Source organism: Poecilia reticulata, linkage group LG4, assembly GCF_000633615.1.
Source record: "Poecilia reticulata strain Guanapo linkage group LG4, Guppy_female_1.0+MT, whole genome shotgun sequence".
Taxonomy (NCBI): domain Eukaryota; kingdom Metazoa; phylum Chordata; class Actinopteri; order Cyprinodontiformes; family Poeciliidae; genus Poecilia; species Poecilia reticulata.
In genome coordinates, this window is record NC_024334.1 from 11,772,169 (window position 1) to 11,799,581 (window position 27,413).

A 27,413-nucleotide genomic window follows, 5' to 3' on the forward strand; every position below is an offset into this window, starting at 1 on the left:
TTGTTTTAAGTAAAAATACACTAATTTTAAGATATTGTAGGTTTATCTTGGTTAGATATTTTTTCTTGTTTTAGAAAATCTTGACAAGATAAATTTTCTTGTTCTGTTGGCAGATAATTTTTCTTATTTTAAGAAAATTATACCCTATTTTTGTACTTTTTTTTCTTGTTTTTGAAAGGGGACTTTTTGCAGTGCACTCACGGCGCTGTAGGCTGCTGAGGATAAGAGCTTCAGCGCTTTACCTAATGGTCAGTGTAGGTAGCGTGGAGTGGTGTTATATAAACTCATATTATAAGCAGAACATTCCAGAACAGCAGGATGCACACTGAAAAGTGAAAATACTGCATTACTATCATGTACAATACATTATATAGTGTTTTAACTTAATTTGTTTAACTTAATCTATAATTTTATATTTATTTAAGTTAAAAAACTGATTTGATTTAATCCTTTCTTAAATTATTGTCTTTATATAAATCTTCAAATAAATGTAGCTAGTCAAGATTGGCTAATTAAAAAAAACTTGAATATTAGTATAGAATTGGAACAAAAATAATACAATCCTATTAAATGTGGAGATTTTATGTATTTTATGTAGGATAACTGCCGTCTGTCCATTTAACTAAAGGTTAGGGATGACAAAATTTAAATTATCGGAATTAAATAAACAGATTTATTCAAAATCTCTGGTCCAACATTTATATTTTCATGCATGTCTTATAAACATGACCGTAATAAACGGGAACAGACTGCAGACACCAAGAACATGAAGGTAAATCAACATGACAGTTCATGTTACTGCATAAACTGCAGTAACTGCATAGCAACAAAATTATAAAAAGCATATTTAGGTTTATTGTTTATATATTTCCTGTCAAACCTGCTGACAGGTGGAGTGGCGGTGTGCCTGCTTTGTGTGAAGTGACAGAGAGGGATGTGTAGTATTTAGGGGAAAATGAAGCGGTCCTCGTTTCCTCCAGTTTAGTGCGTCTCTGCTAACCTCAGTGAACCTGTTTCCTCTGCAAGCTGCTCTGAAACGCTTCCACTGTGTTTACACTTGAGCTCTAATAACAAACACATTTCGGATGCAAAGAAAACATCGTTCTGTTTGCTTCATATGTCATCTCAGCTGACCGCGGCCTCTTATTATTTCTGGGTTGGTTTATTATTTTCTCCATATCCGACCGGAGTGAAAACGCTGCAGAAGAGGCAACATTGGTCTGCATAAACTGTACTGCACCATGGGGCATTGCCTCACTGCGGTTTACTCTCTCTGAAATTTCACATGAAATATTATTTTCTAAGTGATCAGAATGAGAGTAGAAGAAGCAATCATAATTCAGACGTCTATTTGGCTCACATTTTCATGCAAGCAGAAAAAAACAAAACAAAACATCAACTTCCTCTCCTGTGAGCACCAAACCTCTTGTTCCTGCTTGCAGAAACTCTCTGTAGATGGCGAGTTGCTGGAAATATAACTGCAAGCAACTAATTCACGATATAATTAGCAAACACAAAATTCCTATGTTGGTTTTTGAATATATCACCACAGGACGTAAAACCTGTAAATTACTGAGAGGATAATAAAGACTCAAACAGCAAACACATTTAGGAAAATAGTTTCAAGATTTTTGCAGAAAACTGAAAAAAGGTAAATCGACTAACTAATTAAAGATGAACTGAAGTCGGTTTTTAAAAAGAAACTAAGAAGCTTTTCAATCCTAAAAACCTTTTTTGTGTGTATTTTATGAATTTATCAACATTTTGTAATAACTGTCTTCATTTTTTTTTATTGCTATGTATGTTAAATTTGTCATCCGTCATGTATTTGAATGATTTCTACTGTATGTGTGTTTTAATGATGGATCCCAGGAAGAATAACTGGGTGTAAAGCTCAGCTAAATAATAAACAACAAACAATAACTTTTTAAGCAGAGCTGTGTGAGTGAAGCAGCCCACAAACATGACCAAGATTTATCAGGATGAATGTGACTAAACTCTGGGCTCTAATCAAACATTAGATCAGAATATAAATGACTTTGAACTGGTCCACTGCTTTGCCTCGGTCTTACCCAGATCTGTAGTTTGATCCTCTTGTCGTTCCTGTAGATGGTCTTCACCTTGAAGTCGATCCCCACCGTGCTGACGAACGCCGGCGTGAACGAGTCGTCGGCGTAGCGGAACAGGAAGGAGGTTTTTCCCACGCTGCTGTTGCCAATGATGAGGATCTTGAACATGTAGTCAAAGTTCTGGTCCGAAGACTCTTTCTGTCCGTAGGTCGCTGTTGCCGAGGCCATCTGGAGGAAACGAAGAAACAGAAAAGCTTTGATGGAGGATGATGCATTGATCTACGGTGTGATATCTATAAAAAAAATGGCTGCAACATTTTGGGAATTAAAAGAAAATCAAGTCAAAACAAGCATCCTTAATCTTTTTTTTATAACAGATTTAATGAGCCCTTTTTGTGGATGTGAAGCACCTGTTATCACTGTAGCACAGCTTGCTGCAACCAGAAGTTAGAAAAGCGGCAGTCTGAAACTTCCTTGCTTAATTTAACACAAAGATACATGTAATTTAGGGTTTGATTAAAAAACAGTACAGACTGTCATTTTAACACACCCTCAAATCTTCTAACTTATAATCAGTTTCAATTTTATTCCAGTTTTCAATCATCTCTAGAGCTGCAATGAACAATTATTGGAGTTATTGATTATTGTATTGATTATTTTGATGGTTACTTGATTAAGCGGATAAAAAACTGGCATATTTCATTTAACCACTTATGCTTATTTGATACATTAATAAGAACACATTAAAAAAATAATTCAAGTCCTTTTTAAATGCAAAAATTAACATCTTATTGCCTTAAATGCAATAACATACCATTCCTTTTTGTTCGTTTGATAATTTGTAGCAAAGGATGAATCTGCAGCAAGAGAAATACTTATAACATCAGCATGTGAAAAGCTCAGCCCTTCCAGCAAGAATAATGTGATGATTATTTATTCTATTAATCAATTAATGCAAAGTTGTTGTTTTTTTTACTTAAATACAAAATGTATCTTTGTACAGTTTTGGTTTAATTACTGCTGAATATGCTGTTCTTTAAGTAATTGGCCTTCTTTGAGTCTGTTTACTCCAGCTAACAGTTATTTGATTACTAAATTAGTTGATGATTTGATTATTTCCATAATCAAATCATCCCAATTAATCTGATTAATTATTCCAGCCCTAATAATTTCCCTCTCTATTTGCTTTATCTCTTGCTTTTTGCATTTGAAGCTCTGCTTAAGTAAGTGGCGACAATCAGAACAAAATATGAGTATTTGTAATGTCATCCCAAGGTTTTCATCAGGAGTAAATACCAAAGTCCTTGTAGGAAAGAGCAGTCTAAAGTTGATAACCAGATAGAAGGACTGATGATTGATTCTTTGAAATAATGGTTTTATGTTGGTGTGATTGATTTGGCTCAAAAAAATGCAAAGTTTGTTCCCCGTTTTTCCAAGTTTCTGAGTTCGGATGAGATGTGAGATTCCTGCAGCATCTGTTTGACTCAGCATAAGAAGTGGCAGTGATTAAATATTTGGCTTTAGAGGTTACGCATTTTCTGCGTGGATATTAATCAAAGCAGTACTTTGCAGAGTCAGGGAAAAAAAAAAACACCAATCTGAGATTTGTTATTGGTAAAAGAGTGTGGAGAGAATCTGTCAAAGTCAAACAACGCAGCATCATCCACTGCTCAGATAGCGTACTTGGAGATTTACACAGATGCTGAAATTACCATATTTTCCGCACTATAAGGTGCACCTAAAAACGTTCAATTTCCTCAAAAGCCGACAGTGCGCCTTATAATCCGGTGTGCCTTATATATGGACCAATATTGAGCCACAACAGGTCTAGCAACTACGGTAAGCAGCCGCCGACTTCATTTTCGCCTGTAGAAGAAGAAGCGTGCGGTGCATGCTGGGATAGTTGTCAGAACGCTGGTTTGTAATCTATTAATAAAGTTTGACTGACCTATCTACCTACCGACCGTCTAGAATCAGGTCGTCTGCAGGTCATTTAGCGCCACGTTCTCCACCAACATGCTGTGCGCGAATGGACAAGGGTCACCATTGTCCGGCCACGCCCCGGCCCAGTCGCGGAAGGCTCTCCTCGCCCACTGGAGTCGGACTGTTTTGCTAACATTCCCATTAGTGCAGCTCCATCTAGTGGATGCATAACGTAACTCCAGCCTCTACTGTAGCGTCTATTTTATGCGCCTTATAATGTGGTGCGCCTTATATATGAAAAAAGTTTTAAAATAGGCCATTCATTGAAGGTGTGCCTTATAATACGCTGCGCCTTATAGTGTGGAAAATACGGTAGTGTTTTCATAGCTTTTGGATAATTATTTTGACCAACTGTGGACAGAGACACGGTCAATTTGTGGGCTATTTTCAGTTTATGTGAATTCAAGTCTTCCACAAACTATTTGGAGGAAGTTTCATGCTTGCAGCTAAAGTTACAGGCCATTGAAGCTGTAGCCTGAACGCTACGCTAACAATGACACCACTGATAGCCACCTTTGTGACGGCGGTAACTTAAGAGTTTTTGGTCAAACAGCAAGTAGGTCCCTCAAACAGTAACCCAACCCGGCATGTCTGCTTTAAATACTGTGCCATGTTCTCTTGGCTCTGTTTTCTTTCTGGAGGGGGTTGCAACCAATATTTAGTACGTTTTTAGGTTTTTGGTTTGCTTTAAATCTGATTCTTCTGAGTTGGTTCCTAACATACACATTCTATTCCTATTCCTATCTACAATGGCCTATGAGGACCTTTGTAGACAGGGGGAAAAGGTGGTGTAAACTTCTGCTAAAAAACTCAGAAATTGTTAGATTAATCTAGAAAAATAGTTTCAAAAGTCAAAAATCTTTGACTTTAATTTCCAAGTCCATAAAAATTCTGAAATTAATTTCAGAATTTCTGCATATTTTCTATCAAATGTTCTACTTAAACTCAGAAATTTCCATGTTTTTTTCTAGAGAATTTCTGCTGTTGAGTAAAATATAGCAGATAAAAAGAGTCAACAAAAATTCATTATAGGCCACAGCACACATTTTGCCTTCAGCGTGAGACAGACCACACCACAGTTCTCATCAAACTCCAGATAAATTAAAAAAAAAGTTTGATCTGCTGTTGGTAGGATGTGAGCATGTAAACAAAAGCACTGAAGGTTAAAGACCTAGTTAAATCCTGAGAGAATTGAAGGACTCTGAGAGTCCTTCTCTATGTTTAGACCGTTATCTCACCTCGGCTGCAGAGGAACACTAGAACTCACAGCCAATAATGCACAAACAAAACAACAGCTCCCATCTCACAGCCGCAGCCTATCAGCTTACACTGAGGAACAGAGAAATGCTTGTTAAAAATTGAACAAGACCCTTCCCCAACACACTAAGGCTGAATAAAGGTGAGAAACAACCACCTGCTGCAACCTGAACTGCACTGAGGTGTAAGGCTGACACGATTAATCAGATTAATCATGACTAATCATGATTAATCGATTACTGAGACAATTACCAACTAATTTAGTAATCAATTAATTGTTAACTGGAGTATGCGGACTAAAACTAGACCATTAGATGACAGAACAACACACTCAAAGTAGTAATTAAGCCCAAACTGTACAAAATATGTATACATTTTCCATTTAAGATCTAAACATGTTCTACCCAGAACTCCTCACATAGCATAGTTTAGCTTCAAATTCTGCAACTAAATCTCCTATTATTCACATTTTGCTATCCAGTTATTAATCAGATAATCCAAAAAATGTAGCTACTGATACATCCTTTGGTACAATTAATCAAACGACCACCAAAGGAATGCATTTAAGGTAATAACATATTTATTTTGTCATTTACAAAACAAACTTATTTGTTTATTTGCATATATTTTTGTTTATTAAAAAACACTTTTGTTTCCATAGTGTGTGATGTGAAATCTGAATAAATTTTTTCTGTTTTAGGTCAATGAGGATTACAAAAAATGTTTCTATTTGCTAAATGCCAGATTAATGAGAAATAATTTTCTATGGCAAATTTTTATTACTCTTTTTATGTCGTTTTATATTGTTCAAAATAGTTGAAACTTGTGGTTTGTGGTTTCAACTATTTTTATTTTTCTCTGTTGACATGTTTTTTTGTTTTTGTTTTTTAACATGTTTGAAAAAAATCATGAAATTAGCATATTCTCCCACAGCGACCTCTTCCATTCAATTGCATGAACAGGAGAAAAACTAATCTATAACGAGGCAGGAGCGTTTATGTGGAACAAATTTACTGGAATCATCGTCACATTTGATCGAAGGCAGGGCTTGGTGTTCAGTTTCTACTTCGGCCACCTTTATTAGAAACCCATGTACTCATATTACGATCGCCCTTCTCCTCTCTGCAGATATTCTGCCTATGACCTCCTTTATTGACATTCTTTTTGAGCTGACTCAGTGATATATCAGTCAATATCAATAATTATTGATTAGTTTTTTTTTGTTTGTTTTAAATTTCTAAAATACTTCCAAACAGGTGGGGTGACCATTGCTGTTTTACCCACAGTTTTTATTTCACACTGTTGCTTTTTTATTTTTAAGCCGTTAAGCGGCACATTGGTGAAAACCTAAACTGCTGCTGTGCAAGTTACAACAAAGATTGTTGCTAGGTAACCAAAGAGTGAGTGAGTTGCTTAGTAACCAAAGAGCGAGTGAGTTGCTAACCAAAGAGTAAGTGAGTCAGTAGATTCCACAAGGCGCCAAGATGTGAGGGAAGGAAGTATTGAACAGAGCGACTGACAAAAACAAACAGAGCGACTGTTTTTGTCAGTTTATAATGGCTTCTACTTGTGGCGTCCAGCTAATTTGTCTGTGAACATAACACACCTTGGACTGGGACTCTATTTACAAGAGTTGGAAATAGCTACCTTATCTCCTCCCTCCTGACGTGCTGATCAAATTACAGACTTTACCTGTATTCACACCACATGATTTATATCACTATGTCATAAACAACGTTTCCCTTTGCACCGGAGCAGCTTTAAAAACACGCAAAAGACGAGATGCTAACCAGTTTTTTCCATACATGCTAGGCTACATGAAGGTGTAGCACTGTCTCCATGGTTACCAATGAGGTGTTAGAATCGTACTTTCTCCATAAAGCGACGTTTGATATCTTTCTAATCGTACTTACTTAAGTGTATGAGTGTTAATCTTCTTACCTTGTAAGAAGATTAACTTCGGTTACTATGATTGACGGTTGCTATCCATCGCCGCCATCTTTCCTCATTAAAAGTTATAAAATTAAATAACAAGTTTAGTTTGCATCCTTGTTTGTTTGTGCATCCGACGGCGCAGCACCCTATATCCAGTTTTAAAGTGAAATCAACTAAATAGAAGCGATATTAGATTACAGATGTCTGTTTTTAGACTAGCTTTAAAGAAGCATTGGTTGTTTCGACGTCCGTCCGTCATGGCGCAGTGGGCGGAGTTCTGGAGAGCGTGACGTCACGTGCAAACAGTCAGTCTATATTTTGCAAGTTGAATATCCTATCAGACACATTATCATATATATCGATCATGTGTCTGTAACGTGATATATATTGTTATTGATTTATTGTCCACATTATTATCAGGAATGTTTTGACTTCTTTCCCTAAAAATGTGACATACTCCAGCTTCCTATGCAACATTAAAGACATTTAGCCTTTTTAAAAAAGTTTGAAATGTAACTGGAGCCCAAACCAGTTACAGATAAACTTTTCTGTTGATCTGGCAGCAACTCTACAAACCTGAGGAACTGGCTCGAAAATCAAAGCTAAGCAGAGATTACACTAGGTTAAAAATAATTGGTCACTTCTGCAAGTCTGGATGTCATGAAACACTGTTGCAGACTCTTGCTGCCTTTCAGAAGTGGCTGTTCAGCATGAGCTGTGCGGAGAGATTACTGCAGCCCTTTCTCTGCCTCCCTGAGATAAGCTGCAAAGAAGAGAGCTGCTTTAACCTCCGCTAAACTAAAATTTGATGCAGAAGCTTACAGTCAGAGGCTTCGCTCACTAATCTCAAAGTAATTAACAAATTCTCACCATGCAAATGTGTTTCAGGCTGCAGGATTCTGCAGCTTTCATTTGGTTTTTGACAGTACGTTAAATACAGGTGATGTTTTTTAATTCCCCTTATTTAGTTAATGTTTGGAATATTTATATTATTGCTAATTTAAAAACAGTTTACATGAATAATCATTCTTCTCAAGACTTTATTTACATGTCAGGTTGCAACCAGAAAGCACTATTTTACTGCAAAATTATAATGTAATAGCATCTAAAAGTTTGGTAGTGCCAATAGCTAGAGCTCATCTGTGTGTAGCATATTCCTCTTTTCTTTCTGTTTTTATTATTGTACTGAACTATTTAATTTTGATGAGTTGAATCATAACCTTGCTTTTATGTGAGGTGTTATAATCTTTCAATAAATCATACCAAGAGTGTAACACTAAATTATTTATTCAATTAGAGTAAGCTCAGAGTCTGCATAAAGGATTTTGCTGAAAATGACGGAGAAATATTAATTAATGCTTTTAGTTTACCTTGTTAAACAATCTGCAGTAAGTGGCCCATCAGACTGAGATTAAAGTCTGAAGGTCTGATGAGTAAAAACAAGACACAGAGTCGAGTCTGAATGCCAGGAAAATCGTGATGTGAGAGTTTAAACTCAAACGGTGAAACAGACACTGACAGTCGCTGCTGGATCTCTGCTGGATGTTAGGAGAGAAAGAAGAGGCACAAACACTGAAACAACCTGAGCTTTTAGCTTAAGACACAAAGCAATGCAGGTAATCGGTTTGCTAACAAATTATGAAACATATTTAAAAATCTCTGCTTCCGTATACATTGTTTAAATGATTACATTGTGTCAAGTTTTTCTGGTCTGCCCCAGCCTCCACAGCTTCTGCCCAAACTTGAAAAGGCTTGCTCCCATCAAAGAGACGCCGGAACAACTCATCTCAGTGACATGTTTTTTATTTCTCTTCTCTTTTGTCTTTAGATCACATACAGGACCACCATGATTTTATATTAAGTGGTCACAGTASACAGAGTCACCAAGCAGGTTGAAAACCTACAAACAAATGACAAAATTAATTACAAATTCCARTCTACTTTTTTAAGTTGATGAACAAACAAACTTTCCTCTACACGTTCGAATAATTCTTCTGAAAGCAAGTTCAATGATTTAATATACAACTCATACCAGTGGTGTCTCTGCAGGAGCTTGAAGCTGAGTTCTTTGTTTGAAGGGTACATACTGAACACAGGTGTGCCCGGTTACTTTATAAGCTCCTGAAGGCCTGAATGAGAGAGATGGGTGCGCTTGATTTTCTGTGAGGCGTGTGCCAGTTGGGTGGAGATGGTAATGCACTCAAATACATCAATCGCTGTTTTAACTTAACACATTGTTATGTAAAGTGTTTAAATAAAACAGAAATTTCTGTTTTACACTATCGACAAATTAGAAGCGCACTGATCTGATATTAATATTTATCGGTTCTGATGCTGAAGAAATTCTAGATCAGGTATTAGTGACAATGTTCCTGATCCATAAGTGCAGATCTATTCAGTCTAGTTCTATGTTTTCTACTCGACATCATACTTTATTTATTTTACATTATATTTAGATTTCCTAATTGCACTTTCTGTACCATTTGAAACCACAGTTACAGTTTATTTTTACACAAAGATGTGTAAAAGTCAAATCAGCAATAATTTTCAGTATCAGAAGTGAAAAAAAGTGGATCGGTGCATCCATACTTTACACCAAAACAGGTTTCCATAACCCTTCCTCCTTCCTGTCTGATTTTCTTTATGCCATCCTCTAACCAAAGGGAGTCCCTTTCATTTTCTTAATCCAATCATGACTAAGAGTGTTGTTTCAGTGCAGGACGTTGACATCATCCAGCTCCCCTCTAAACCTGTCACCTAAAGGAGATTGACGTCCTGCAGGAGCTGGATTGATCCGGGTCTGAGTGGCGCTGCGGCCACCTGGTCGGGCTGACTGCATCAGAATCAGCCGGCTTAACGCAGACACTCAGATAATCCACAGCTGATCCCGGATCATCCAAACACCTTCTTCTTTTAAGAAAGAGGACTCACTAAGATGTCTTCAGTCATTTCCTACTTAAAATTTCTCTTCTTTTTTGTTTTTGAGTCACAGTTAAGTGGCATAAATGATCTAAATCTGATTATGAACTAATGGTGACGGTAATTAGACCCACCCAAGTTTGATTGCTGTTTAATCTACAGATTTCAAGAAATCAACTACCAGGAGAAAGAAGATTTCAAAAAGCAGCACAAGCTCAGATCAGTTGAGACTCGAGAACAGATAAGAAACCAGGTCAGTTATCTATCAGTCTGAAGTGAGTAACAGCCAGTTTAAGGCTTCAGGACTCCAGCAGACCACATAGAGCTGTTAGCCACAGATGGAGGAAATACTAAAGAGGCAGTATTATGTATGTTCCAGTGTCAATGCCACTTTATAGCACAATCGAATAACTGTGTTACCTTCAGGTGTTATAGAAATGCTTTATATATCAAATATGACTTAAAAGAAATGCTACTTTCTGATTTGGCGCCTTGAAATTGGGCCTCTGTCTCTTTAAAAACTCCTGCTCTTTCTGAACCTTCAGGAAATCATCATGACATCGCTCCTCTCTCAGTAATATTTTTACCAGTTTTTCACTGAGAAGCTCACATAATGAGCCCAGTTCCACCAGGTGTTTGCTAATTGCTGCTGGCTAGTCTGAAGGAGTTAGTGGATGAAAAAAGGAAAAATGTAACAGAACTCTGTGTGTGTGTTAATCCCACATCTGTGTGTGACTCCAAAGCATCAAACTAATTGGGTGGGAACAAATCCAGCTGACCAGTCAGAAGGCAGATCATTTTTAAAACAGTCAGGCATTTTTTCCAAACTGCACACTGTCAAATCCTAATACTAAAAGTGGCAGTATTATGTAAAATTGTTTTTTTTAAGGTTACATCATATTATAATGTTATTTCCTCATCATAAACCCACCTATAGTGTTGCTTTGATTATTTCATGCATGTTTCAGAAATCCTTTTATCTCCATGGCAACCATTCAGCTGTGCAAAACACCCGGTTGGACCTAACTCTGCATTCAAGGCGCAGCTCCTCCTCTGTGACTTCCCCACTCAGCTTATCTCCAGCAATCATTGGGTTAAGAGACGGAGCACGCCCTGAACAGGTTACCAGTCCAACACAGAGCAACACAAATACACACAGGTATAATAATTATGAACTACAGGCAATGAAGAGAAACCAATTAACCTAACATGCAAACTCCATGCAGCAAGACTCCAGGCTGGGATTTGAACCCAGGATCTTCTTTCTGCAAGGCTACAGTGCTTCAAGCTGCTCCACTGTGCAGCTAGAATATCAATCTTTTCTATGCTATAGATCGTTTTGTATAAATGCACAAACCAAAACTCGTAAGGTTGAGTTAATTTTCAACTAAAGACTGCGTTTTCATGATTCAAAGTTGAGAATACTACAATGAGAGACAAGATGTGGCATGAATGTACTTTGTCAGCTGCTTGTTTTGCTCATGATCCAATAAAACTGGCAATCTGCCCTAATACAGTTTCATGCAGTTTAACTCTGCATTGCTGGTCTTAACGTCTCTATTGAGTTTTATGTCTATTATATAATAAACATATAATTTATTATATGTCTATTATAAATTAGACATTTTCTAACATAACTGCGTTCCTAGTGAGTCACCGTGGATTCTCTAAAGCTCCAAAACTAATTTAATGCAGAAGATTTTTAAACTTTAAAATCTATACTATCAATTCAATTCAATTCAATTCAAACATACTTTATTGATCCCGGAGGGAAATTAAATGTTGTAACTCATTAATTCAGAGTTATTGCAGAATCAGTTTCTTTCGATATAAAGCTTATGAAACTTTAACAAAAACTGCAGGTGTGTGTGTGTGTCTGGTGAATTTTTGGTTAAAACATGTTTGTTTTTCATTCAGTGGAAAATCCAGAAATTTTACTCATGTAAGAGTAAAATTACTTCATAGTAAAATTACACAAGTAAAAGTAAAAAGTACAATGCACTGAAAATACTCATAAAAGCACATTTCTTAAAAAAAGTTACAGAAGTAAATGTAATGGAATAAATGCAACTAGTTACCATCCAACTCTGCTAGTCTACAGTAGGACAAAAAAGGACTGAATTTTAAATATTTTCCACCAATTCAGGCTGTAAAAAACAAATCAAATTTTTGGATTTATTGGACTAGAAGTATTTTTTCTTGTACACAGAGTCCAGAAAGGGTTGGAAGTCAGCAGCCAGTGAACGTCTCTGACTTCACATCAAGCTGCTTGTGTCTGCATCTCTGACTAAAACTCACTGCTGCAGTTATCTGTTCACGCCCAGATCTGGAGTTTAGAAGTAAAAAACGAAGCTGTTTCTCCAGACACATCCCTTATGGCCATGTCACAAACTCTCCGTAAACGTGTGAAACAGTAATTACTGATTAATACAAGCAGACAGCCTGTGTGTTAGTCAGCTGCCGTGCTGCTCCACAGCAGCCGGAGACAGCGATTTTCCTCCCGTTTTGTCCTCCAATCACGTGTCTCCTCCTTCTTCCAGGAAGTGAAGGGATGCAGATGAGAGGAGTGGGCGCTATAAATAGACATCCTTTCATTTTTCATCTCTCTTACTCTGAAAACAGAGGCAGCGAGGAGAGCAGGCGGGATGTGGAGGATGTTTAGTGTGTGTGTGTGTGTTGCAGAATGCAGGTGAATTCAGCGAAGTTTAAATATAAAAACCTCGCCTGTGTTTGAGGAACACATTGTGCTGCTTTTGGGCAAGACGTCTTTTTCCTATTTTTGTCTCTCCACCGCCTTAGTGCAAGGTTTGCTCTGCACACTCTGCCTTTAAGGCTTGCTTTTGTTCCTGCTCAAAGGTTGAGCCAGTCTGTCCATTAATGTTTGAATTTGGTCCGATTCCAGTTCATAAAACTGCTGATGGTGAGAGAGATTCAGATGCATTCAAATGTCAGCCAATCCCATCTTCTGCCTGGCATAAAATCCTTATTGAAAGAAATAACAATCTGAAATTTACCAGTGTTTTTAAGCGGTTGTAGCTCGCTGAGCTGCCTGATATTTGAAAAGGGTTGAGAAAAATTGCATGGATGGATGGATGGATGCTGGTTTTGCAGATAACAGTCCTGCCTGCAGATCCAGCAGCTATAATGTCCGTGCAGAGCATGTGAAGAAATTTCCTTTAAATATCAATTCAGTTTAAAGCACAGACACTCAGCTGACTCAACAGATGCATTACTGTACAATCTGAATTTGTTATATTTCAGCCAAGTTTTAAACACAAAAGCCACATTTAAAATTCAGCATTTTAAGTACAAACTGTCTTGTTATCCCTCTCTGCGAACCACTAAACAGATTAATAAATATAATTAATATAAACCTAATATGGAACTAAATATTTAACATACATCACAGGATCTCACTCCATATGGCTCAGTTTATTGATGATTCATGGATTTAAAAAAGATTTAAGTGTAAAAGATTTCATGATAATTTTCTTTAACCATTAGAAATCCACCATTAACTGAACGCATCTCGTCTCATTCGTTAGTTTATCCCTATTTAATTTCGGGCCCTGACCCGTTTGGACCCGTTTCAGAAACATCGGAAGGGTTGAAACGCCTTTTTCTTGCAGGACGGGACCGGACAGGCCCGGAGTCAAAGCAGAGATCCATTACAACCTTCACTTATTCATTCATTCATTCATTCACGGATCCAAATCAGGCATTTTGCTGCTTGCATCTCCGCTGCTTTTCCACAATGGGAACAGCTGTCAGGGCAAACGCTTTAATGCCAGTGGATTTCATCGGAACCATTTTTTTCCTCTGGTTTTATATTAATAAAAACGCGCAGAGTGAATCCGACATGTGGCGCATTCAGATCTGAATAGTGATGTCGCGTCAGTGCAGCAGCAATAAGGATATTAAAGCCTACCTTTGCAGATTTCTATCCGGCTGCTGCTGTCCGCCGTGTTCAGCACCCGCAAACACCAACACTGTCAAGGAAAGGAAGCTGAGCAGCTCTACATCCGGTTACTAACTTCAAAATAAGAGCACTTCAAGCAACCTCCAGTCAAGGAAGAAAATAAAGGAATAGGTAGAAAAAAACATACTCAAGAGCAGAGTCAGGCCAGTATGCACATAATTTAGTCAACGTTCTTTTAGTAATGTTTCTTGCAGTTTAAAAATGGTTTATATTGATTCATCATCTTCCTAAAATAATGGCCTGTGTCATTATTTGCCACAAGAAAAGTGATTTGTTTTATTCCTAATTTATCTTTTTTGCAAAAATAAGGTGATTTTTTTTCTTTCTTTGTCAAATCACTTTTGGAAAAACAATAATAAATAATTTACTTAGGCCATTATTGCAGGAATGATTAATTCCTGCAATAACAATGATTGGCCCAATAATTATGGGCCAATCATTGTTCCTTATAGTACTCCTCAGACAGTCGTCCTAAATTCTGGCACTGTATTTTGTATTTGTTGAAGTATTTGTGCACTTTTAGCAAAAATAATGATCCAGAAGCTGTTTTACTTTGCAAATAAATCGTTTTTGTGTGTGAACCATATCATCAAAAGCCTTGTTGAAGACAATATAAATAGCATTCTCTTGTGCAATTTTATTTAATTTCCTAATTTATGTCTGGACATATAAGTCAAACTATTTTACAAATTACTTTCCTGGTATTTTTAAATATTAAATTGGATGTTTGTTAATAGTTTGTCATGCACCCATTTTTATATTTTAAGAACTAAAAGCAAAATATAAACAGAAGGAATTAACATTTCGCAAACTAAAACAGTTTGGAAAAAGGGCTCTGTTGTCTTTGTAGAGTATCATCACAGACATTAATTCACATGCTTATTGCATACCAACTTAAATAGTTTTTTACATGTTAGATTTGTGTTTTAATTTTATTCCCATGCAGGTTGTGCAAAGTGTAGCTGCACTGTTAAATCTGAATATTTATCTATATGAGTATATTAGAAAGAAAGTGAACAGTGCAAAATGTTGTGTGTTGTGTGGTCCAGATTGTACATTTGTTTTCATACACTCACCATTGCAAATGTCATAAAAATTAGGCTTTAAATGACATGTATGAACAATATGTTCATAAAACTTATGTGAATATTAAATCAAGAATTGAGTCCATGAGTTTAACATTTATTGTGTATTTTATCCAATCTAAACCAAACTATAAAATCCCACAAATATGACTTTTTAATACCTATTCCATCATTTCTTTTCTGGCATTTAAGAACATATTTTAAACTTTAAAAATCTGAAATAAAATGATAACATTGAGTTATCATTGTTATCAAGTTTGCTGCATTACTTTCTACAATTAAAAAGACAGAAAAACAGCGTCTGACTTGTAAATATTTCATGTTTTAGTGAGCTTAGCAGTAATACTACCATTTATTTTGTTGGACTTATTTGACATTTGAACATTTTTTGTTGTTCTCATATTAATTGTAATTTTCTTTTTTCAATAAACATATTTTAAATTCTTGATGGTTTAGTTATTAATCTTGCTTACATTTCTCAAAGTTTGTTTTTATGAGACTAACATAAGACATAATATATGTTATATAGCTGTCATATTATTTGTCATTTTCTTATTTGTAATAAACACGAATTAAATGCTTAATTAAATGCTCAGTTATTAATGTCGCTTATATTTCTCCGCGGTGCTTTGAGAAATGCTTTGTTTTGAAAGCCAAACTCATTTCCTGTGTCACTGTAACGCCGCCATCTTAACTCGGCCTTTGTGAAACTGACATGTGGGCGGGGCTTAAGAGACCCGCAGAGGACTGACAGCTCTTCTGACCAATCACGAGCCGCAATGAGAGTCCTGAAACATTCCACCTCAAATAATGAACCGGTCATTTATTATTGATGAGCGCTGCCGGAGAGGCTGAATTATTGATCAGGAGGTCAGCAGTAACCACTGCTGCCATTTCTACAAAAGCAGACACCGACTTTATGATTCTCACTGTGAGAAATATCATTGCAGGAAAATCAATACCAGGAACACTGGAAAGAGCTGAATATCAATCTCAGTCCGTGGAATGATAAAATCTTTAGACCTAATTGCAGAAAAGTTAATTCAGTGAGTTTGACAGATACTTCTTTCTTCCTCTGAAACAGCATTTAGATATGATGTATAAAGCCATTAATTATTCAATATATAAAACTTTATGTAGAATTTCCATCATTTGATAACTCACTTAATGATTTCAACTAGTTTTATTTATTTTTTTTATTCCATAATGGGAGAACATGAGAGCAGGAACTGATTTAACAAAACAGTCAAGTTGTACTTAGAAATATCAATCGTTTTTTAAATGTTTACTTTAATTTTTTTTCCTATTTTTTATAATTTTATAACATTTATAATTTTAAAAATAAAATACCAACATATATATTTTAGATGCATTAAAAAGACGGTAAAATCATTAGCAAATTAAACATCTTTTAGTTGCATTTTTCAGCAGCGGTCTGCAGGCGGCGCTGTGGTAGTTTGAGGTTACTTGTGGTCAGAACAGAGGTACAGCACTCAAAAGAAATATTTCTGTTTGCTTTTTTTCTAATAAAAAAAGCAATAATTAAGGTATATTTATTCAAAATAAATGACTAAAGAAATCCATCAGATTCATGGCTTTTTGAGTCCCCAACTCTTTAGACAATCTCATGAACTTTGGGAGTTTGGTTTGTATTTCACTTTATTTAAGGATTTCTCAGTCTTTGCTATTCATATTCAGTGCATTCCTTAAATTCAAGGAATGAACTGAAGTTCATACAAACCAAATAACTTAGTATTAGTTTTGTATTTTTATTCTGCTCTAAGCTGCAGTCATGTCTGTGATCCCAGATCCAAAGCTTCCCTCTGTGTCTCGGCTCCCTAAGCTGTTTCACATCCGCTTGTTAACTAACTAACTAACTAAATAAATAAATAAATAAATAAATAAATAAATAAATAAATAAATAAATACAGAAGTGGTGTTTACTGTTGATCACATGGTTCTGTGTGATGCTGTACTATCACTGTAAAAGAAACTGTCACTCTATACAAATATGTGAAAATGCTACTACTTAACTATTGAAACAATTAATACTCCGAAGAAACACTTTACATATTTCTTTAATATGACTTCTAGTAAATTTTGATAAATAGCCAAGGACCTATTCTGGTTACGTTGTAATGATTAACTTATGATAGTTGATTCCCCTCCTTACAAGAAGGTGGCGCTTTAACATTTTCTTCACGTGTGTAAAGCTCTTTCCTGCGCATGCGTTCTTTTTTCCGGTCAGCACACTGTTTAATTTTATGCAGTTACCTGTACTGTTGGTATATTCTTTTTGTTTCTTTGATTTATTCAGACAAATTAAGGATAATTGCAATTATGTCCGATTAGTTAGAGTGAAGTGAGCGGAAATATAAATCTGTTGGGGGAACGAAAAGCTACAGAACACCGGCTCAGGTTAGCTCCTGTTCCTTTGCTTTGACATGTGACATTGAGCAGCTGCCACTTATGTTTCTGATTAAATTGTCCCTGTTCTAACTGTGTTTGGAACAAATGTGTGATTAATTCTACCTTAAAATCCCACAGAAAGGTTGAAGCTAATGTTTTACTAGAGAAGCAGCACCTGAATCTGTCTGCGTGAACTTTGACACACGACGCATTCGACTCTTAACTAAATGAATATTTAGCTGACGGTCTTTCTTTGGCTCTATTTATAAATCTAAAACACGCAGAATAGAGAAATGTAAATTATTCTACAGATTTTTCAGAACACAGTTGCTCTCTTTTGGGATTTCTAACTCAAGCTGGACAGATCGAATCTGGACAAAATTATTTAATGATAACTTATATAAAATGCAGTTTGTGATTTATTAAACTTTTATTTAATTTATTAAAACTTAATAAGAGCCATTTTAAGGCACAAGAGTGCATTTTAAACACTTGTGCTTAGGAGTGCTTAAGCACACTCTTAAACACTCCTAAGTGTTTAAGGGAGTGTTTAAACACTTAAGTGTTTGATAGTCACTAGACTATAGTAACTAGTGGATAGACTATTTTCTAGTCACTATCTATAAAGTAGTGACTAAATGACACTATTTTCTCTACATTGCTGCTTTAAAGAAGGAGGTTATTCAATAATCCTGCTCCTGATAACAAAAGAGATTACAGAAGCTGTTTATGACCATTAATGCTCAAGTGCACAATAAGAGTGAAATCCTTTAAGAAATCTCAAAAAATTCAAAAATAATTTTCTCCAAACTTTTTGCTACAAGGCTCAAAATCATGAAGCTGAAAGAGCTTTAGGAGCTCCGATCCGTTAGTTCTGTATTTAAAAATTAAAGTTAAACTTATTGTTCATTTTTATCTGCTCAGTAATAACTTACAGATTCAATTGAGATATGATAAAGAAAATGGTAAAATGATCTGTAAATCTTTGTAGATCCAAAGTAAAATTGTGCTATTACAAAACAGGCATAGAAGAGTGCAACAAGGTTGGTGGCAGAAACTCACTCACTCTTTTGTTACCTAGCAACTCTCTCTTTTGGTTACCTAGCAACAACTTGTTGAGTCATTTTCACAGCAGCAGTTTAAGGTTTTGCCTCTGTGCTTCATAACTGCTGAAAAAAAAAAAAAATGACAATGTCGAGTGAAAAAGAAAAGGTCACGCCACCAGTTTGGCTGTATTTCAGATACTTTAAACAAAAGACTATTCAATAATTATCGATATCAACTGACATGAAACGCGATAAGTTTTTTAGCCATATTGTCCAGCCCTAACTCAGCTGATGTTTTTTCTTCTTTTTTTTCAAAACATGTAGGTTATAAATGTTTTGGGAAACATATATAATCTAATTTATTATGAGGGTTCCTCTCCAGCCTAATCAGTTTTATATTCATAAACCTTTCTCTTAACTCAGAATAATCCAGGTTTTAAAAGCAGTATCAGCATCAATTAAGGCCTCAGGTTGGTCAGTATTTAACAGTGTAAGTGTTGGATAAGCTCAGTCAGCTCCAGTTCATAACCTCCCAGAAATGTTTAGGACAGTAGTATCCAATCTCTCTACACTGGGGACCAAAACTGGCAAATTTCAACAGTAACACTTTGACGGGGTGTGCATAAGACTGACATGACACTGTCATAAACATGACATAACACCTGTCATGAACATAAAGAAGTCTTTATGAATGTTTATGACAGTTGTCATGAAGTGTCATTTGGTAAATAATGGCACTTTTAATGCAAAGTTGCTCTAAAAGTTGCATTAAAAGTGCCAACTGTGCATGATTTTGTAAATAATGACAATTTAATGCAAAGTTGGCATTTTTAATGCACTTTCAATGCAACTTTTAAACATTGTCATGTTTATGACATGACAATGTCATAAACATTGTCATGTTTATGACAATGTTTATGACATTGTCATAAACATTGTGACAATGTTTATGACATTGTCACAATGTCATGTTATGACATGACATTGTTTATGACAACGTCATGTCAGTCTTATACACACCCTGTCAAATAAAGTGTTACTGTTTAAACTAATGGTGGTCCAGCAGTTTACATTACATTAAAGAAACAAAAATAGTTGATTGTGATTTTTTTATTGCTATTTTTTTTTGTACCAGCTCATCAATAAACTAAATTTGTATGAAATCTGTTAACGATCTAAAAAAATGCTTCGGTCTGTTGCCTTATTAAAAAAAACTCAGACAATTTAACATTTTCTTGGGTCATCCCTTGTTTTTTATTTTGTTTACCAAATTTTTACCATTCTTGACTTGTGTTCAGGGGCCAAACTAAATAATTTAAAGGGCCACTCTTTGGACAGGGGTGTCCAAGATGTTAGATGTTAGATATTGGGCTGTAATCTGTTATTTCTCCTGACTGTTTATAAAACGTTAATTAACTGTCAGGCTGCTCTCCAGTTGTGTGAAACCAAACACAAAGCAAACATTATTCCCTTCTTTTCTTTGGCAGATGAGAGCGTTGTCTCTGCGTTCTGAACGTCATGCTTCCCCGGGCGGGTAAAGAGTTTCTGGTCCGGATCCGGTTCTCCTGGAGGCCTCTGTTCCAGGGCCGGTACTTGCTGCTCACCAACACGCTGAGCGGAGGGCTCATGCTGTCACTGGGAGACATCCTGCAGCAGACTCGGGAAAACCGTAGGGAGCCGGGCCAAGTCCGGGACTGGAAGAGGACAGGTGAGGGTCGGGCAGAAGGACGGCCTGGGGCATTGCTGTAAAATACCTAAAATAATCTCTAATCTAACCCATGGCAGTGTTAAGGTTATCTTTGACTCATTTAAATTGTTTTTATCCTGAAATCTGTTTTTTTTGTCCACTATAAATAAACTGTTTCCAACATTAACCTTTCTAGCTAATCTTTTACATTTTTACTGAATTGTTGTGAGAGTGGACTCAGTTCAATTGGGATCCAAAATTGGAAAATTTGTTACATTTTCAGCTGGTTCAAATTCTATAAAGTTCTCCAATTAAGCACCTTTTGGTATCCAGTTATTTTATTGGTTAATTGAAAATAATAGTCAACACGTTTTGATGTTAAGTGAAACAAAAATGACTTTTTAAAGTATTTATTTAACTGTAGGTGCATCTTTTGCTACAAATGACCAAACTTATGCTAACGGGATGCTGTGTTGTTGTATTTTAGGCAGTAAAATGTTTGTTTTCTTATTTAGAATTTTTTTTTAACATATTGTCAGTATTGTATAAAATAAGCTTAAATGGTTAAATTAAAAATTTGATTAATGTGTCATTTTTTTCCCCAAATAATTGATGCAATAATCAATTATTAAAATAATCGTTAGCTGCAGCCCCAATAAACATAAAAAAAAAACAACTGATTTTCAACATTTGAGCTTGGGATCAAGAGAAAACTTATCTGTCTGGTTGATTATTTGGTATTTTTCTACTTTTCTCCACTTCTCAGGACCCAACATTTAGATTTTCATGACTCAAAGTGGGGTTGTGAGCCACACTTTGAGAACCAAAGATGTATTCAGAGCTACACATAAAGAGCTCTGGTAAAGTATTGCAGCTTTAAAGTTGCCCAGATTAAAACAAACAAGAAAAGTCTCATTTTCAACCTTGCCACTAGATGTCACTATTTTCTCTACATTGCTGCTTTAAAGAAGGAGGTTACTCAATAACCCTGCCCATGATAACTAAACAAAAGAGATTACAGAAGCTGTTTATGACCATTAATGCTCAGGTTCACAATAAGAGTGAAATCCTTTAATATTTTCATAATGTCAAAGTTGAAATGCTGCACGCAATTAAAAATAATCCTCCTTTTTTGCACATAGTTTAGCTCAAATGTAAGAGAATAAACTGTTATGTGTTTAAACCTGTTCAGTGACTCATAGCGTTTCTTTTCCATCACTTTATCCCCTTGAAGGCAGAATGTTTGTGGTTGGCTGCTCCATGGGCCCAGTGCTGCACTACTGGTACATCTGGCTGGACAGAGTTTATGTGGGAAAAGCCCTGAAGACGTTGAGCCAGAAGGTTCTGGTGGACCAGCTGATCGCCTCCCCGACACTGGGAATGTGGTATTTCATTGGTAGGACTAGGAGCGGTGTTTACTGGCAGTGAGCGGGATGTTTTCTCCACCCGCTGTGCATATACACACACACGCACACACACACAAATTCCTTAAGACTAGGTTGGGTGTGAGCAAAGAAATGTTTTCATAATGACGCATGCTTGTAAGAAGACCTGCTCTGAGTCAAAGGTTGTATGTAAAGTTGTGGGTGAGATGAGTTAAATGGAGTTCAAAGGACATTTGTGATGAATTGTTTTGGATCTTACTGACGTTTTCAGTCGTGTTTGTTAAAGTTCATTGCTTGTGTTTTGGACCTTATCTGATGCTGACTTTAATGAGGATTGTGACTGACCCATGTTTGGTTTTGCACAGGTATGGATCTGCTGCAGGGACGCTCTTTATCGGACGGATGGGCGGAGTTTAGAGGAAAGTTCTGGGAGTTTTATAAGGCAAGTTCACCTGGAAGTGTCTCAGACAGGGTCAGCAACCTTTTCCATTTGAAGAGTCACTTTTCACCCTGCTGCTACAAAATAAAACTCAGAGAGAAAGAGAGAGAGTAACACAGAGTAAAATGTTTTATTATGAAATGAATCCTGTAATACAAATTAAAAGTAGAATATTTGCCTTTTCTATTAAAATGGAAAAGCAGAACAATAGGTAGCATAAAACTTTTAAATGTCTGTTGCAGGGTTAAAATAGTTTTAGGGTTTTAGTTTTAGTTTATCTTTTATTTTGTTTGTTTTTGGTGTGTATGCTAGTTTTTGCTGGTTAAAAATTTAGTTTTAGTTTAGTTTTTATTGATTATTGTAGTTTTAGTTTTTTTATACTATGATTGGGTAATGAATACTCAGCAGAGTATTGAGTAAAAAAATTTTTTTTGATAAAAATAATATAAAAAAGCATTTTTTGAAAATGTTTTTTTGATGACATTTTTGAAAAATGGATTCAGTTACTATTGAACAACCAACTGTTTCTAGTGCTTTATTCCAACTTTTGCTGCCGCTATTTTGCAAACTAGTGCAAACGGCGACAGCGAAAAAGTATGGGATGCCGTAACTGACGAAAATTGCTTGTGTGGGGGGGGCAAAAAAACCCAACAAAAGTCAGTTCAAACGGCTAATAAATACATTCATAAACACAAAAACAAAGGATATTGTTTCTGTAATTTCATTATGCTTGTTTTATAAATACACCATACTGTTACATTTAGTTATACTTTTTCACTTGTATTTATTTCAGTTAACAAAACTGAGAAAACAGTTTTGTTGGATTTAGTTAACAAAACTATTCTTGGTCTGTCGTAGATATTTTATGCAAGTTTTGCATAAGAACACACATGAAAACCATAATCCATAATCAGAAACATTTCCTTTTTGGTTTTGTGAGAGCCGCAGCGGCGAGCCCAGAGAGCCACATGTGGCCGAGATCACAGAGCTGAGATTACTTAACATTTTTTGACTTTTAACTAACAAAAGAAGATCACTCTGTGAATTTTGTTATATAAAATACATTAAATATTTTTTCTCTTGGCTCTTGATCAGGAAAACACAAGTTTAAAAAATAGAAAATATAGAAAATTTTGTTTTTCTCCCTTTTTTGCATTATCTAATAATGCTTAAAGCCTCTATATCTGATTTAAAAAAAACCTAAATACATTTCTCAGGTATGTCAAGTCATCTCCAGATAACAAATGCATCCAGATGAGCAGGCTTCATATTCGGTTTCTCATCACATCCTGAATTTTTTGGAGTAAAAAATTAAATGCAGACATTTGAAGCAACATCCTGGAAAAGCTGCAGGCTGTAAACAACAACGTTTCCTCTAGTTGTAATTCTGAAGAAGTAGGAGTAGTTTTCCACGCTGGAAACGAGCTTCAGAAAGGAAATAATACTAATCAACTGTGGTCGACCTCTAGTTGACCTCTCTCTCTGGAATAACTTTAAGGTTCCCAGAGGACCTCCATGGCAACTCGTCATATCTGGGAAATGTTTGCTAAGTCACATAATTGATGTCAGGACAACAAAACTTCATTAATCTGTGGAGTGTTATCAGTTTGATCTTTGCAGAACCTTTTCCAACAATCATCTGCTTTGATGCAGTAAAAAAATTAAACATGAGGATTTAGAAGACCTTGGAAAAGTATTCACACCCCTGAACTTTCTCACATTTCGTCATGTTGTTACGGCACAGTTCAACATATTTTATTGGGATTTTATGTGTTAGATGCAGAACAATGGAAAATTTGGAAGTGGATGCCAGGGTGGGGCTGCACAGTGGCGCAGTTGGTAGAGCTGTTGCCTTGCAGCAAAAAGGTTCTGGGTTCGATTCCCGGCCCCGGTCTTTCTGCATGGAGTTTGCATGTACTCCCTGTGCATGTGTGGGTTCTCTCCGGGTACTCCGGCTTCCTCCCACGGTCCAAAAAAAACATGACTGTCAGGTTAATTGGCCTCTCCAGATTGCCCCTAGGTGTGAGTGTGTGTGTGTGTGGTTGTGTGTCCTGTGTGTCTCTGTGTTGCCCTGCGACAGACTGGCGAHCTGTCCAGGGTGAAMCCCGCCTCTCGCCCGGTACGCTAGCTGGAGATAGGAACCAGCAACCCTCCCGACCCCACTAAGGGACAAGGGTGCAAGAAAATGGATGGATGGATGGATGCCAGGGTTTCCCTGCATTGTAAGCCTGGCGGGCCACCAGTCCTCGCCTTTTAAAAACTAATATTAACATCTAATTACTATGTTGCTACTGTGGAGCTTTTATTAATATCTTTTTAAAAATGTTTACGCAAAACTACAAAAAAGTGCTGTATATTTTTAGGTTTATGAACAGATAAAATAAAGAAGTTATTCTTGAGTCTAATATTTAGCATAAAATCATCTGGTTATTGTGATGCTTGGAAGGATTTTTCTTAATTGCAGTTTGGGTTCATGTAAAGAAGTCCTGGTTGTTCATCTACAAACAGCATCCAATGATTGATGAAAAACAACCAGAGCTGTGGTGTTTTTATTTTGCCAGGCTTTTTCCCTCCTCTTGTCTCGTTAATGGTGTTTGCTCTGCTAACCTGTTGGTTTTGTTCTCTGTGTTTTTCCGGCAGATGGACTGGTGTGTTTGGCCTGCTGCGCAGACGATCAACTTTTACTTTCTGTCGCCCAAGTTTCGTGTCGTGTACATTAATTTTGTCACGTTAGGATGGGACACCTACCTCTCATATCTTAAACACAGAGTGAGTGATTCTTTTTTAATTCACTTTCTTTTTACAGTACCGTGTGAAAGTTTCCAGTTCTTCCTTTATTAGATTAGGACATTATTTTAATTCAAATTCAAAAATACTTTCTTGATCCCAAGGGGAAATTAAATTAGTTTTTTTTTTTCATCTTTTAAAATTATTTAAATTAATAGTTCTTGGATGTTCGAGAGTCTTTCAGCATTTCTCATATTATTGTATGTATGTAACCTTTATTTATTCAGTTATGTCTCACTGAATTTAAAAATCTCTTTCAGGAGAGGCTTGGCCAAAACTGACAACAAAACACAAACGATTAAAAACCGAAACTACAGATATAAAAAAATTAGAAAAGCATTTATGAAAACATTAATCATAAAAAAATGTAAGCAGATTTAAAGATGAATTAGGGCTGGGCAATAAATCAATGCCGATTATATGTTGCGATAGACACATGAATATCAATAAATAATACTCTGATCCAGAACCGCACAGCATTCTGGGGGATGTAAGCAGAAGAAAGACTGCTGTGCTCTTTGGTTACCTAGCAACAGTCTGTGGGGTAACTTTTGGTTGCCTAGCAACGGCCTGCTGAGTAACTTGCTCAGCAGTGATTTTGGGTTTCAACAGTTTGGCAGTATTTCAGTATTTTTTATATCTGCTGATAGGAAGGGCTTATATTATGACACAGCCATATTAATCAGCCCTGACATGAATAAAGAAAAATGTTTTACTCCATAAATGTCTTGTTCTGATTAACTGGTTTGTGTCCTTTTTTTAATTTTTAACCAGCAGCTGTTTAAGTAAGACAAACATAACATGTAAAATCAGAATATTAAAGTTAAAATACAATGACTGACTGAGATCTTTATTATGGGTGTTAAATGCAGGAAAATAATTTCATTTCCATTGAATTGGAAATAAAATTAATTATCTCTGGTAAAAAAAAAATATGAAGATGGGTTTAATACCAAATAGTCAACAATAACACATAATAAATAAAGAACATTATGAATATTCCATTAAAGCCCATCAACTGGATTCAGTGTCGAGTATCTTCAGATGGTTTTCCAAACACTTATGAATACTTTAGATAATAAGAATTGTTACGGTAAAAAATAGCTGGATAACAATATTCGTTTGTCCATCCAGCAGCTTGAAAACAGAAATGGAGAAGTAGCTTTCATGACACAATCATTCAGTATTTTTGGCTCCTCACTCACTTTTATTTACATTTTTTTTTACTTCCGTTAACTTTTTGTTTTGTTGGCAGGATGAGAGCCAGCAGGTTGACCTGACATCTGACAGCAGCTCTGTGGATTCGCAGCAGGAAGATCTGACATCTTCTAAACCTCTGGAGGAAAAAGCTTAGAGTTCTTCATTATTATCCGTGACGTTAATTAAACGCAAGAGAACATTTCAATTATATTTTCAGACTCTAACTCCTCCTCTTGAAGGACACTGTAAGAAGGCATTTATCTATGAGGAGCTTCATATTTTTAAATTTTCTTCCTGTTTTGTGTGTGTGTGTGAAAGAGGTGAACTCCCGTTGGAGCATTCAGGGATGACAGCAGCTTCACTGCCCTCACCGCTGATATTCCTGTTTCCAGACGTTGTGATTGTTGAAGCGTTTAGTCTCGACTAAAGCTATAAGCTGACGCGGTACCTCTCTATTTCTGTGTTGTTTAAATGTTTCCGTATGAGTATCAGAAGTGTTTTTAACCCAGCTTCACCATGAGAACCTTTGCCTTAACATGCAGCCCAGTTCTCATCATTATTGTGCCAAATAATCTCTGCTGACTGTTTTATCCTTTATGATTCCTGATAAATGATGCATGATGGATTTATAAGATGATTATAGTTAAATCCAATATTACACAGAACTGTAGACTGTATATAAACTTGAATCCTGTTAAACTGAATATTTATCACCTAAGTTTTCAGTTTAATGTGTGAAACAAAATGTTTCCACCAATTTATCAGTTAGGGTTTTTTCGGGTGAATTTAATCAATTGATGAATATTTGTAGTTTTTCTTATTTGTACGATTGCACTTTTCTAAATGATGTAGAGAATTGGTTAAAGACAGAAGTCTGTGAAGAAATGATAGATTATTTTTTTTCAAATTTTTAATTTTCGTTTGTTTTATCTTAAATGAGTGATAATCTGTGTTGTATGAACATGGAGAAAATATTTATTACATGACATAAAGCAGAATTAAACATGAATAATTAAAAACTTTATTCTCTAAATTTATTTTGTTTCTAACCAATATGTTTTGCTCTTAGTGGTATGTTTATATGATTGGAGTATCTGAACATGAAAGTATACATTTCTAATCTAATTCTTGAGTTTGAAAAGTAAAAAAAAAAAAAAAGAAAATTTCCAAAACTCATAAATTGGACTCGGAATTGTTCATGTTTTTTCTAGAAAATGTCTGAAATTAATATCA

At 35.9% G+C, this 27,413-nt stretch overlaps 2 protein-coding genes across 2 annotated transcripts in view; one reads left to right on the forward strand and one right to left on the reverse strand.

Annotated features, from left to right (window-relative positions):
• The window catches only part of rab3ab (RAB3A, member RAS oncogene family, b), a 24,142-nt gene extending 9,960 nt beyond the window's left edge, over window positions 1-14,182 (reverse strand). The window contains exons 1-2 of the mRNA XM_008406609.2: window positions 14,092-14,182; window positions 2,073-2,297 (exon numbers count right to left, since the gene is read on the reverse strand). Of these exons, the coding sequence (XP_008404831.1) occupies window positions 2,073-2,297 (225 nt within the window). The 5' untranslated portion in view covers window positions 14,092-14,182. The remainder of the gene's footprint in view (window positions 1-2,072; window positions 2,298-14,091) is intronic.
• A 3,264-nt stretch (window positions 14,183-17,446) lies between these two features.
• On the forward strand, window positions 17,447-27,204 carry mpv17l2 (MPV17 mitochondrial inner membrane protein like 2). Its single transcript, XM_008406607.2, has 6 exons — window positions 17,447-17,645; window positions 20,170-20,390; window positions 21,604-21,765; window positions 22,120-22,196; window positions 24,834-24,962; window positions 26,236-27,204. The coding sequence occupies exons 2-6, from the start codon at window positions 20,201-20,203 to the stop codon at window positions 26,332-26,334; spliced, it is 657 nt and encodes a 218-aa protein (XP_008404829.1). The 5' UTR covers window positions 17,447-17,645; window positions 20,170-20,200; the 3' UTR covers window positions 26,335-27,204.
• Window positions 27,205-27,413: the final 209 nt, after the last annotated feature.